This window comes from Hippocampus comes, unplaced genomic scaffold (assembly GCF_001891065.2).
Source record: "Hippocampus comes isolate QL1 unplaced genomic scaffold, H_comes_QL1_v1.1 scaffold395, whole genome shotgun sequence".
Taxonomy (NCBI): Eukaryota; Metazoa; Chordata; class Actinopteri; order Syngnathiformes; family Syngnathidae; genus Hippocampus; species Hippocampus comes.
Genome location: NW_017806169.1, coordinates 73,783 through 86,827, shown reverse-complemented (window position 1 = coordinate 86,827; position 13,045 = coordinate 73,783). Strand labels below are relative to the sequence as shown.

At 41.6% G+C, this 13,045-nt stretch overlaps 1 protein-coding gene across 3 annotated transcripts in view; it reads right to left on the bottom strand.

Moving 5' to 3' along the window:
• Window positions 1–3,331: 3,331 nt before the first annotated feature.
• LOC109531621 (adaptor related protein complex 2 subunit mu 1) overlaps window positions 3,332–13,045 on the bottom strand; it is a 24,857-nt gene continuing 15,143 nt past the window's right edge. For 2 of the 3 annotated variants that reach the window (XM_019896011.1, XM_019896009.1), the window contains 5 exons: window positions 12,291–12,410; window positions 8,733–8,868; window positions 5,189–5,286; window positions 4,969–5,080; window positions 4,152–4,286 (listed from right to left, as the gene is read on the bottom strand). In XM_019896011.1, the coding sequence (XP_019751570.1) occupies window positions 4,152–4,286; window positions 4,969–5,080; window positions 5,189–5,286; window positions 8,733–8,868; window positions 12,291–12,410 (601 nt within the window). Of the gene's footprint in view, window positions 4,287–4,968; window positions 5,081–5,188; window positions 5,287–8,732; window positions 8,869–12,290; window positions 12,411–13,045 lie in introns of all 3 variants that reach the window. The other variant, XM_019896010.1, reaches the window with a different exon arrangement.

Sequence of the window (13,045 nt, the reverse complement as noted above, 5' to 3'; positions counted from 1 at the left end):
ACGCCCCCGTCCAGGCCACGCCCCGTCCAGGCCACGCCCCTTCCGCTTTTTTCATCACTCGCCATTGCCATGTATGTATTATTGATGCAGTGAGTACAAAATGTCTTGCAACCACAATGCACACGACTGTTCAAAGATTTGGGAGGCTCTTTCAAGTGTCCTTATTTTGGGAAGAAAAATCTCAGTTTTGTTTTTGAAACCATGTGAACAGACAACAGACATAAGGGCAGGACAGTGCGGCCAGATCAATTCAAGAAGTTCAATATCACAGTATGTCATTTGACCTGACACTATCTTTTCAAATCCACATCAAGAATATGATTAGACCTAACTGTTTTTTCAATATCGGCTAAAAAAAAAAAAAATCTGCTCGTGACGCAGAAATCTTAATTGATGAATTTTTTCTGTCTCGCCTCGATCATTGCCATATACCATACATGGCAATTTTCCGCGGATCCGCGGAAATCCGCCGTTTTATTTCTTAAATTGATCATTTTTGTGAATCGTCTAAATCCGTTGAGAAAATTTTAGGGGCGGTCAGGTACCTTATCGTCGAGTTTTCACGAGCTCTCCCGAACAGTCTCTCCGTTTTCCGTTTGTAAACAGCCCTGCGATTGGACGTGTATGAAAGCTTCAACTAATCAGATCACTGAAGGCATTATTTGTTGCGGAAGTCTTAGCTCGATTATAAACGGCCCAGCGATTGGTTAACTACAAGCGATTGGACCAATCAAATTGCATGTAACATATTGTTTTACCTGATTCATGGCGGCCTGTTCGTCTCGCAAATTCATTGTTCTGGGATCGTTTTGAGCGGAATTATGAAATTTTTGACGAAAGATCAGGAGTCTTTAATCCTAGAAATTGACTCAAATGTCAAGAATAAATTCCGATTGGACTGGCTTGACAGAAAAGTCACTGTAAAGGTTAAAATTGGTTCCCAGTTCGACGAAGTTACAGAAGCTCTTGGACAATAAGCTTTGACGTAGCAGGCAAAGCTTATTGTGTGTATTGTAGTGACTTAATTAACTATGGCTCCCGTGGATGCGTGGCACTGACAGATCATGCAACAAAAGTGAAAAAACATGCCGACAAAATCGCCATTCGACGGAGCAATTATTCTTTGGGATCGGCATTTTTCAAACAAACTTCGTCAGCGGATACAACTAAAGACGTTACGCGCTGGGGTACTTACTTTGGCTGAACCAAGCAACGAAATCTGCTCCACTGACGCCCCTCGCCGATAGACAGGTACACTCCGAGGTATATACTTTTTTATTCAAATATACGAGGATGATATTTTCAATTTTATTTGGTATGCATTTGTAGCAACAGCATGATAACATTTATTTGTTTTTATTTGCGTTTTATATTCATATTGATAATTCACGTTTTGTCTTGGATAATAAAGCACGGTTATGCATAATAAATTGTATGCATAATATTCACTATCACTGTATGAGGTAAGAATCAACAGCTTTTTATCACATTTACACAACACTTTATGAATACAAGTCATGAACAAATCTTAAATATGGCAGGGGATGTGTTTACTTTTTTTGTTTTGATTTTGAGCAGCAAATTTTGAGTTACATATTTTTGCTCACCAGGAATGCATAGGCAAAATTGCACAAATTTTCACTTGAAAGAATAGTGGCGATCTTGGGATTTTTTTCTGTTCAATTTTCAAACTGTGTAAATTTAATACACTTCATCTTCAGCATGTTTAGTGCCACTTTTGTAAGTAACCACGCCCCGTCCAGGCCACGCCCCCGTCCAGGCCACGCCCCTTCCGCTTTTTTCATCACTCGCCATTGCCATGTATGATATACTGCTCTTTGATCTTCCCATATCAGATGTTAATACTCTGCTGTTAGTACTGCACAAAATGCTACAGCTAGACTCCGGACAAGGGCGAGAAATTTCTTATACTGTACCGGGATTCGAGCCAACCAGCATACATGGTTTATCTTATATTTTTCTGTCACAGCTGCGAGTTTCCTGGACTCAACATACTCATAGCTGCTCTGCCATTGGCTTACCGAGCATCATCCTGGCCTCCGATTGGCCAAGAGGGACCTCACTGTCTATGTACTACAGCATATATAACACGCCGTGTTCCCTTTCTACTTCGTGGTTCGGTTATTGCTGATTCACACTATTGCAGATTTTCATTTCTGACCCGAACGTCACAGGGTTCTACACTCATTTTTGCACTGGTCACACTGGTGCGGCCAACTGAAGCAGCACAGACTGGGTTGCACCCTTTTTGGGGCGGTACAGCATGACATCTTTGCTCATGTATAGTCGTCTCAATTTGCATACCGTAGTTTCATATGCTGTAAAGATTGACAGTGACCGAAGATATATATTTGCAAAATATTTTACTATAACAAGAACTGACAAAACAGGTCAGTTATTTTATATACTGTAACTTTAACAGAAGGCAAAAAAAAGGAAACAATACCACGACAAAAACTTGAAATCTACAAAATATACATAATACGACAAATATTCTAGTTAAATACTTTAAAAAACAAACAAACAAAAAAAGCACCCCTAAAAGTCCAGATACAGTGAAACCCCTCTACAATCGTAAATTTCGCTATTTCTTTCCCGTTTTTTTCTTTCTACACTGGCTATATGAAGTGTCAAATAAGTGTATGCTCATACTTATGCACTATTGGAATAAAAATAAAGTGTACACATATACGTTTGTGTGTGTGTGTGTGCTTACATCTGAGACCAAATTTGCTACAGTGAAAACCCCCCTGTTGTGAAAATTTTTTTGCTGCAAACACGATTTCGTTGTAGAGGAGTTTCACTGTATGTAGCATTTTGCAAAACGGTTCTTGTCCCTCCCTCAAAGGCCACCGTATTTACAAAGTAGCTCTTCAAGCCGCTAGCAAAATCGCGACACGATTTAAATGTCAAACATACAGAGTAACGTGTTTGGAATAAACAAGTTTCAAGCGTTTTCTCATAAACTACGCAAACACTATCAAGTGACGCTGAAAATGTGCAATTTGTTTGAGAGCCAGAGAAAACGACGTAGCCAGTTTGCGGTGCATTCTGGGAGTTGTAGTAACAACAGCGAGACACCCATTCACAAGAAATTCACGGTTTACAGTCAAAAATACTGAATGCACCGAATAAAAGTAATTTGTTTTCACATTGTAAAATCTATTAATTGTTAGATGTAATATTTTTACTAGCGTTATTTCAAGGTTTTTGAGCACGACAGACGGTGAATATTGTATGCTCTGGATTTGCTCAATTTCCACAGTACAGTAACTTAATTGATGGTGTAAACAAACAAATTACAAAATTGTATTTTGGATACTTTGTCAGATTTTATTGGACAGAACGGTCACCAGGGCTACAAATATGAAGAAGACAGTGGAAAGGTAAACACCAGGGGGAGACATCACCTCTAAAGCAACCTGCAGGGCAAAGGGCCTGATTCCTCAACTCATCTTTCTTTCGAGTTCCATCTAACACTGGAAGTAGTTGGTCTTAGTGCTTCAGATACATTTAGGAAGAGTTGTTTTTTTCCCTTTTAAGAATAAAAACCAACCAACTAGCTGAGCTCATAAAGTCTGTTTGGAATGTCCTCTTCTTCCTCACTGAATGCAGATTACACAAATGCAGCTAGCTCACAGAGTGAAGTTGAGGTGGTCGACAATACTGGAGGTGGGGGTGGGTTCAGGGGGCATTTTGAAGGTCGAACTATTCATACACAAGAACTATACCAAGATTCATGTGAAACCACAACAGCTACACATCATCTTACCAGAGAGATGAATTCTAAAGTTAAAGTGGTGCGAGACCAATTAAAGTCCAATTTTGCTCGAGTGGTAGCAGAACAATAACACTGAACACAATGGAACCCCCCCACCCCCCCCTTGGTGCACTTGCGCTTCACTACGAGATATATGATACAATAGTTCATATTTTGCATATATCTGTGCATTATGCCATATTTACTTTTGTTTTGTTTCATGATAGAAAGTCAATCTCCAACACCTACTTCGGAGGCGGGTATATAAGAGAAGCACTAAGAATAAATGGGAAGCAGGAGACAAAGAGGAACTCGTAAATTCAGTAAGAGGATGGATGGGGTGGCTGCGTGGGGTGGCCGACATTCCACTTCAGCAGCGCGTCTCGTAGATGCCCGAGCGGCCGATGTAGCGCACCCATTTGATTACGTCGTGGTCACTGTAGTTGAGCTTGGACTCAAACACCTTCAAGTAGCGCACCTTGAGGCCAGATGGAGCGAACGGCACCTGCGGAGAAGAGAGAGTCAGGGTGTGCTTGCGTGTCTCAACAAGAGTCAAGCTGTGTATCATGTATTCTTTCCATTTTCAATTGGCAGTTTTTTTTTTTTCATTTTTGACTGCCGATGGAAAATGAGAAGAATGAAAAATGACCTTGAGTAAACTGTAAACAGGCTCCCAGCAAAGGTGAGTGACACCATGATCATGTTGTGTCCAGAGTCTATTTTTTGAGGCTGGTGAATGTGCACGCCTTTGACGTATTCTACACAAACTGTAATTTACTACGAATAAATATGCAACTTTTTGGGGGGAAAATATGATACAAAATCTAGAGCAAGTAAAAGGGACCAGAAAAAAAAAAAATTTTTTTTTGTGTGGAGGTTTAGCATACATGAATTCCAACATATTTGATGTCTAATGTTACATACAAATTTATATTATAAAATAAGTTGTTGTCTCACATTGTTACATTTCCTGTTTGAGGAGCAGTCCCAGCAAACCAGCTCAAGAATAAACTGCCCTCCTATTCCTCACTGAAGTTCTATCCAGCACTGAACTAATGCCGAAAAGTAAGTCCTAGATCTGTGCTCATTTCCTGCAGTAACAATAGTGCGCATGGTCATGGCTCAGTAAGCCTAAACATTAGCCCGCTAGCTTTGGTAACAGCTATATAATTACGGTTTATGCTGACCTCGAAGTTCATGGAGATTGGGGGTCGAGCCCATTTCTTCTTATCATTGGTCGGCAACAGCTCGATCTCAGCGCTGATCTGAGACTCCTTCATTCCAGCCATGCGTTTGATCCTACACAGGAAAAATGCAAACTCACTTAAAAGCTGCAATAGAGCTTATGGGAGAAAAACTCAGACATCTTGACAAACGTGTGTGTGTGTGCGCGTCTGTGTGACTCACTTCCACACAATGGCGTTCTCACTGGCCTTGTACTTGGCTTTTCCCTTCATGCAAATCACCTGCACGCCACTGGTGTTGAGGGGCGTCGGGATGCGGACCTGAACAGAAAGTACCAGAGTGATTAATACATTTTTTACATCCATGACAACCGATTTGACTACAGACCAGTTACGTTGTCGTACAGTGGCACCTTGACTTATTATTTCAATTTTCCCCAAAGATATTCACTGAAAAGATTTTTTTAATGAAAAAAATATCAACCTATGTTATTATATTTCATAAAATCATCCACTAATTACAGAAGTAGAATTTAATAGTTTTGTCACAGTTTCTCATTCAATGTATTGCACGTGATCCGGCTCATTTTTGGGGTATGTGCCTTGGCCACTTGGGGGCAGTATAAAGGTCAGTTCAAACTTCACACTATGAAGGGGGGGGGGGAGCCCAAAAAAAAAAAAAAAAAAAAAAAAAAAAAGAAAAGGGCAGATCAATCTGCGAGTATGCAGGGGCTCGCCAAAGTTGTTCTTCACAGAGGATAAAGAATACAAGACAGATTCCTGCCGTCATTTGGTGCTTCATCATTTTCATTCAAATATCGGTTGTGTAAACTGTTATATAACACAGCCATAGAAACGATAGTAATTGCCTATGTTGGCATTAGTCATAAACGAGCAGACTAAATGCTAAGCTATGTGGCTGCTTTAAATACATGTGTCCTCTTGGTTCTATGTATAGTTTGCAGAGATGGGCATTCCATCCCAGATGAAAGCCCATTTTGGGGATGGAGGACGAGAAGTTTTTCTTTTCTTTCTTTTTCTTTTTTTTAAAGGATGGACTAAGCAAGGAAGTAAGTGGGTTTTCATCCGGCCCTTTAAATGTCGCTAACAGGGTTTAAGTCTGTGGTGTCGGGAGGCAAAACACCAAGGCCAGGGTGTAGCCAAACACAATTTTCTTAACAGGATATTAACAGCACAAGACTAGTTTGTATGACTCAGCCGCCACTACAGAACCTCCCTTTTTCATCTCAACAGTAAAATTATAGCAACCACCTAATGTGCAGTCAGAAAACAAAGTACCTATGGACACTCTTTTCACTCAAGATCAACCCAGCTGGTTAAGAAAGCCTGCTGTGTTGTACGTCTCTCGGAGGCACGGATTTCTAAAAGTAAAGTTTTTATTCCGATTATTTTATCATAGTAGCTATTTTTGTGTTGTGAAATACTAATGTTGAGTTGCTTATCACTAAGACATTGAAATAAAGAAACATAGATGCCATTTTGTTTGATTGATGGCCAGTCTTATATGCAAAAGTGTTACTGTAAATAAAGTCTGGCACACATGGGTATACACGGTGAATATGTCAATGTTTGCATGTGAGAGTCCTGCACATTTTTCAAAGTTTGGCATTGTGTCACGTGGCAAGAAATGTCATGTGTTTTGTATTCTATGGGAGACGTGTTTCTCTCGTGAACTGACATAAGCTTTGTAGTGAGTGCCTCTCTGAAGAGGAAAAAAAGCATACAATTCCTAATACTTGGGCGATCTTTCTAATATTTTTAGTGGTTGATGTAAGCATCAGTAAATGTGTCAGCAAATTTTGGTGACCATCAGTCGCACTTTTGGCACATTAGGCAGCGCTTAGAATCCTACATTCCAGGTTTAGACGGTCATATTGTATCACTGTACGCTTTTCAGTGTACGGCAAGTGAGGAAGGACCTATTTACATTAATGTCGGCAACTCATGAGGCATTTGAACCGTTTAATACAAGATTCCATGAGAGCCATAAAGTCTTTGGAAATCTAAAATGAAAAATATTTTCACTTTTCTTGTCAATTCTGGAGCAGACGATTGTTGAACGGGGTCGAAGCGATATGTCAGTCCATGCGCCTTATTGTATATGGCTTTAATAGAAACCATAAATTTGGTAAATAATATTGTAAAACTGAGCTATTATAAGATCATACATTGAAAAGCAATAATTCTGGGGGCAAAAACACTTTAAATGGATGAGGACGGAGGACAATTATTATATGAAAAGGACGGAGGGACGATGGCGGAAGGGTACCCAGGTCACGGACGCAGGACGGACCGGCAAAATAGAGTAAAGTGCCCATCTCTGACAGCATCACAGTAAACTTGAACTGAGAGTATTTACTCATTTTATCTGACTGCTGCCTCGCGCTTGCATTGTAAGTTTACGCTCGCAACTCAGGTCACTCGTATCTCAAGGTGGCAGTCACGGGAGGTACCTTTACTTGACACACAGCAATTGTCACCTGTGTGTATGACTTCTCACCTCGATCTTCTGGGCCAAAAGTGATGGTTTGAAGTTGGACTTAATGACCACCTTCACCTCCAGCTTAGTGCGACCAACCTCGCGGACCAGAGGGATGACGCGGAACGGCAGAATGATGTCCTTAGTGGTGCATTATTTTATCATAGTAGCTATTTTTGTGTTGTGAAATACTAATGTTGAGTTGCTTATCACTAAGACATTGAAATAAAGAAACATAGATGCCATTTTGTTTGATTGATGGCCAGTCTTATATGCAAAAGTGTTACTGTAAATAAAGTCTGGCACACATGGGTATACACGGTGAATATGTCAATGTTTGCATGTGAGAGTCCTGCACATTTTTCAAAGTTTGGCATTGTGTCACGTGGCAAGAAATGTCATGTGTTTTGTATTCTATGGGAGACGTGTTTCTCTCGTGAACTGACATAAGCTTTGTAGTGAGTGCCTCTCTGAAGAGGAAAAAAAGCATACAATTCCTAATACTTGGGCGATCTTTCTAATATTTTTAGTGGTTGATGTAAGCATCAGTAAATGTGTCAGCAAATTTTGGTGACCATCAGTCGCACTTTTGGCACATTAGGCAGCGCTTAGAATCCTACATTCCAGGTTTAGACGGTCATATTGTATCACTGTACGCTTTTCAGTGTACGGCAAGTGAGGAAGGACCTATTTACATTAATGTCGGCAACTCATGAGGCATTTGAACCGTTTAATACAAGATTCATGAGAGCCATAAAGTCTTTGGAAATCTAAAATGAAAAATATTTTCACTTTTCTTGTCAATTCTGGAGCAGACGATTGTTGAACGGGGTCGAAGCGATATGTCAGTCCATGCGCCTTATTGTATATGGCTTTAATAGAAACCATAAATTTGGTAAATAATATTGTAAAACTGAGCTATTATAAGATCATACATTGAAAAGCAATAATTCTGGGGGCAAAAACACTTTAAATGGATGAGGACGGAGGACAATTATTATATGAAAAGGACGGAGGGACGATGGCGGAAGGGTACCCAGGTCACGGACGCAGGACGGACCGGCAAAATAGAGTAAAGTGCCCATCTCTGACAGCATCACAGTAAACTTGAACTGAGAGTATTTACTCATTTTATCTGACTGCTGCCTCGCGCTTGCATTGTAAGTTTACGCTCGCAACTCAGGTCACTCGTATCTCAAGGTGGCAGTCACGGGAGGTACCTTTACTTGACACACAGCAATTGTCACCTGTGTGTATGACTTCTCACCTCGATCTTCTGGGCCAAAAGTGATGGTTTGAAGTTGGACTTAATGACCACCTTCACCTCCAGCTTAGTGCGACCAACCTCGCGGACCAGAGGGATGACGCGGAACGGCAGAATGATGTCCTTAGTGGTGCGATACCTGTGAGAGGTGGCAGGGAAGTCACATCAATCGTCACGTTTGTAATTTGTATAGCATAATTGAGTTCCTCAGTCAAGTCTTCTTTATCTTTCAATGACATTCGCGAGTCTCCGGGACAATCAATGTTGTCCTGACCTTTTGGCAATATAGTGCAAGTTACTTTGTCTCCAAACTAGTGAGAGATAGGCCAAATGAGGCTTCGCCGCATGTCTCGAGCAAAGGTGGGCACACCAAATGAAGCCGCGATTCGGAGCGTGTATCGGGTCCCAAAAATTATTATGATTATTATTAATAAGAATCACATGATGACAAACGAGGTTCATTCAACGTATGACCTCGCACCTCTTTGCAGGTGTTGTCTGCATTTGTAGTGAGCGTCAACTTAGTTGGCTTCAAGTTAGGGAGTTGCACTGTCCGTTAGAAAAGACGCTTGAGCACTAGGAGCAGCTTTGAGTCCTTTTGTCTTTATATGCACCTTCTGCGAGGTCAGAACTCAAGTGCTCGTCTTGGCACAGTTGAAAGAGCGAGGCACTTTAGGAGCACGGGTTCCATTCTTCTTTAAACATGTTTATTCAGGGTTAGCCATAATAGTGCTCACTATGATGTTTCTTCCTTATTCCATAGTTGCATGACACATCGCCTGCTCAAAATGCAATACTGCTACGGACAGGGGTTTAGGCACGGTTAAACTTGGAGTCTTATTTCATTCTGTGTATACGTATTGCTTACTGCTTGATGACACCATTGAGTAAATGAAGCAAAATTGCTGCAAGCCATGTGCAAACCAAGAGGCTGGAAAGCCTCACTGATATTTTATTCATGAAGCTTAATTTCACCATATTGGGACATTTTTTTCAGACAACAGTGGTACCTCTACTTACGCAATTAATTTTGGAAGAAATTTCTTAACTACAAAATGTTCTAAGTAGAGACGCGTTTTCCATGTAACTGCCCTAATCCGTTCCAAGCCCCCCAACATTCAGACATGTTTTCAAAAGGAAAAAAATGCATCAAAATATGCAACAAATACATATTACAACTTGATTATTGCACAATAAATGAAGAGTTGTGCATAAGGTAAAAAACAAAGAATAGAGTACAAATTATGGTCATTTAACTTTTAACTGTGTCATCGTTCTTTGCCCTCTTTAGTCCATGGTCTCTCTCAGAAGTGGTTTTTGCCTGGCGTTTTGTAAAGAACTGATCCAAGGACATTTGCTTTTGTCAGCTTTTAACAATCCTTCAAAAAATGCCCAAGGCAGACATCAGCATAGTGAGCGATCGCCCGACTGGTGAACACTCTTTCTGGGTGATTTATGATTACGTGAAACTATCGGAACGTCTCATGGCCCTAGGGGCGAATGACGCGGACGCTACATAGACACTGATCTATCCATTTATCTATCTACACACATCGACACATATGGTAGAGGTCCCTCTTAGCCAATGGGATGCCAGGAAGATGGTAGGTAATAGCCAATGGCAGAGCAGGTTTAAGTATGCTGCGTTCAGGAAATTCGGAGCGAGTAGCAGCCCGTACTGTGTTTTTACCTTTCGTATCTCAAAATTTCTTTCGTAACAAGAGGCAATATTTTCCTGTTGAGAAGTTTCGGAACTTGAAAATTTCGTATGAAGAGACGTTCTTAAGTAGAGGCGCCACTGTACTTGAAAGCATTACAAGATTTCATCTGCTATACTTGTCACTGCACAGCAGGTGTCAGTAAAGAGTGAATGAAGCATCATAGAGTAATGAATGTTGAGCTGAGGCAATACAGTGAAACTCCTCTACAACGAAATCTACATGGGTGAAAATACCCCCGAAGGCGGAGAAAAAAAAGTAGTGTGTTTCTGGTAACCCGACCGACCAAGAATTTCTACGTCGAAAAAAAACTTTACGGTCGGCATTTTTTTTCAAACAACCCTCTGCATTTTTGTGTAGAGGGTTTACATCGGTGCAAACTCTCGCGATATTCACGTTGAGTGCGTGCATCGTTTGCCCTGTCGTCTGTCAACAACATTGAATCATCGGCCGCGATCTACGACGACAGTTTAAACTGCGTTTTCTGTGTTACAGTCGCATGCTCGCACCGTAATGTTCAGAAAATAGCATCCATTGATGTATCGAAAAAATTCAGTGAACTATTTGATGAACACCACGGGCCGAGTAAAAACCGAGGGCGGAGGAGGGCGGCGGCGCGCCCCGGCCCCCCGAGTCCGGAGCGCTGAGAAAACTAAATAGGTGGTGGCGGCGGCGCTGGCCGCGGAGCAGCGGGACGTGACGCACCGTCCGCCTAGTCTACGCAACTCTAGTCCAGGCCGTGCTGCGGCCGGCGTCGGGGACCTCTCCCCGCCAGTGCCATCGCGATCCGGCCGACCTCGGAACCTAACACCCAGCTGTTGGGTACCCAACTCTCCCGCCGCCTTTGGCGGCGAGCTGGGGGTTCAGTGTCTCCTTGTTTTATGTTTTATGGTTATTTTGTTTAAATTTTTGATGGGGAGGGGGGGACTGTCCGACCTACCAACCCTATGCTGAAATTTCATGTTACCGGAAACACACACATCTTTTTTGTTTGGCCTAATGTGAAAAAATCTTCATGCATTAACACCATTCCCACTCTCCTGCCCACCATACAACGAAAAAAAACCCTGTTGCGTTACACGAAATCTTTTTTTCTGCTCTTGCCTCATGAAGAGATTCACTACAACGAAGTCTAATCCAACAGTGACCTCTACTGCTTCGTTCGGAAACAGCAACACCAACCACCACACTGATTTACACATGCACAGTAGACCAGGAAGCACTTGTTATTGTTAGTTTCAGACGCAGCACTAACGTTGCATTGCTAAAATGGCTACAAAACGGACCTTTGGATGTCAAGCAGCTAAGACAAGAAGGGTTCTGATGCTGGAAGAGAGGGTAAAAGTGAGCAAAATGAAAGACGAAGGAAGCAAAATAAAAGACATTATCCAAGAAATTGATGTAATTCAAAGTGAATGCTGATCGTAAATTTCGCAATTTCTTTCCCTTTTTTCTTTCTACACTGACTATATGAAGTGTCAAATAAGTGTGTGCTCATACTTATGCACTATTGGAATAAAAATAAAGAGTACACATACGTTTGTGTGTGCATGTACACACGTTTGTTTATATGTGTGTGTGTGTGTGTGTGTGTGTGTATGTGTGTTTACATCTGAGATCAAATTTGCAACAGTGAAAAACCCCCTGTTGTGAAAAGGTTCTTGCTGCAAACATGATTTCGTTGTAGAGGAGTTTCACTGCACCCCAGTGGTTCAGGAGGCTTAATTTTGCCCATCACTACACTGAAGATTTATCCCAGTTGTTCTCTACAGTATATCAGAACAAATCGCCCCCCTGCCCCTCCATACCCCAAAATTGACACTACACAGGTGGACCAACTGACCTCATAAGCTCGTACTCTCCGTCAGGGGGGATGAAGCTGATGCTACGCTCCGAGTCGAACTTGCTGAGGCGCACACACTGGTGGAAGGTGCAGTCGTCGATGGCAATGGACTGCTTCCCACTGGCAGACATAACGGAGTCAGTGTACACACACACACACACACGCACACATTCCTCCGTAACAGTCAGCTCCAGTGCTACACGATACAAGCTTCACTCTGCAGACTATGAAGTCGCGCACACAGACAGAGACGACTGCCGGCTCCAAGACAAAGAATGGTAAGAGGTTCATGGTGTCGAACCACAGACCCTGGTGGTGTTTGTGTGGATGGTTAAAAAGTCGAGCAGGGATTTAGGCGGGGCTCAAAAAACAAACCAAATGTTTAAACAAGAAGGAAACAAACACAAGGCATTGAAAGGGTGTGTTGAATTGGTCGTGAGAGAGGAGGGCATCAGTGCATGAGATGCATATATGAGACGTGTCGTCAAGTTCAGAAGTATTTGGACAGTGACAGTGTATATGATTTTGCTTTTATACACCACTACACGTTTCATTCATGAATTTCAATTGAGCTGTGTATGTACATGTGCATTTATGGTACCTTTTTTTTCTTTTCTCTCATTTTAAAAAAAATCCTATCATCTAGAAGCCATTTTCAGAGATGAAAGTGGACTTTTCTGAAAATTCCGGAATAAATAAATAAATAAATAAGTGTGTGTGTGTGTGTGTGTGTGTGTGTGTATATATATATATAT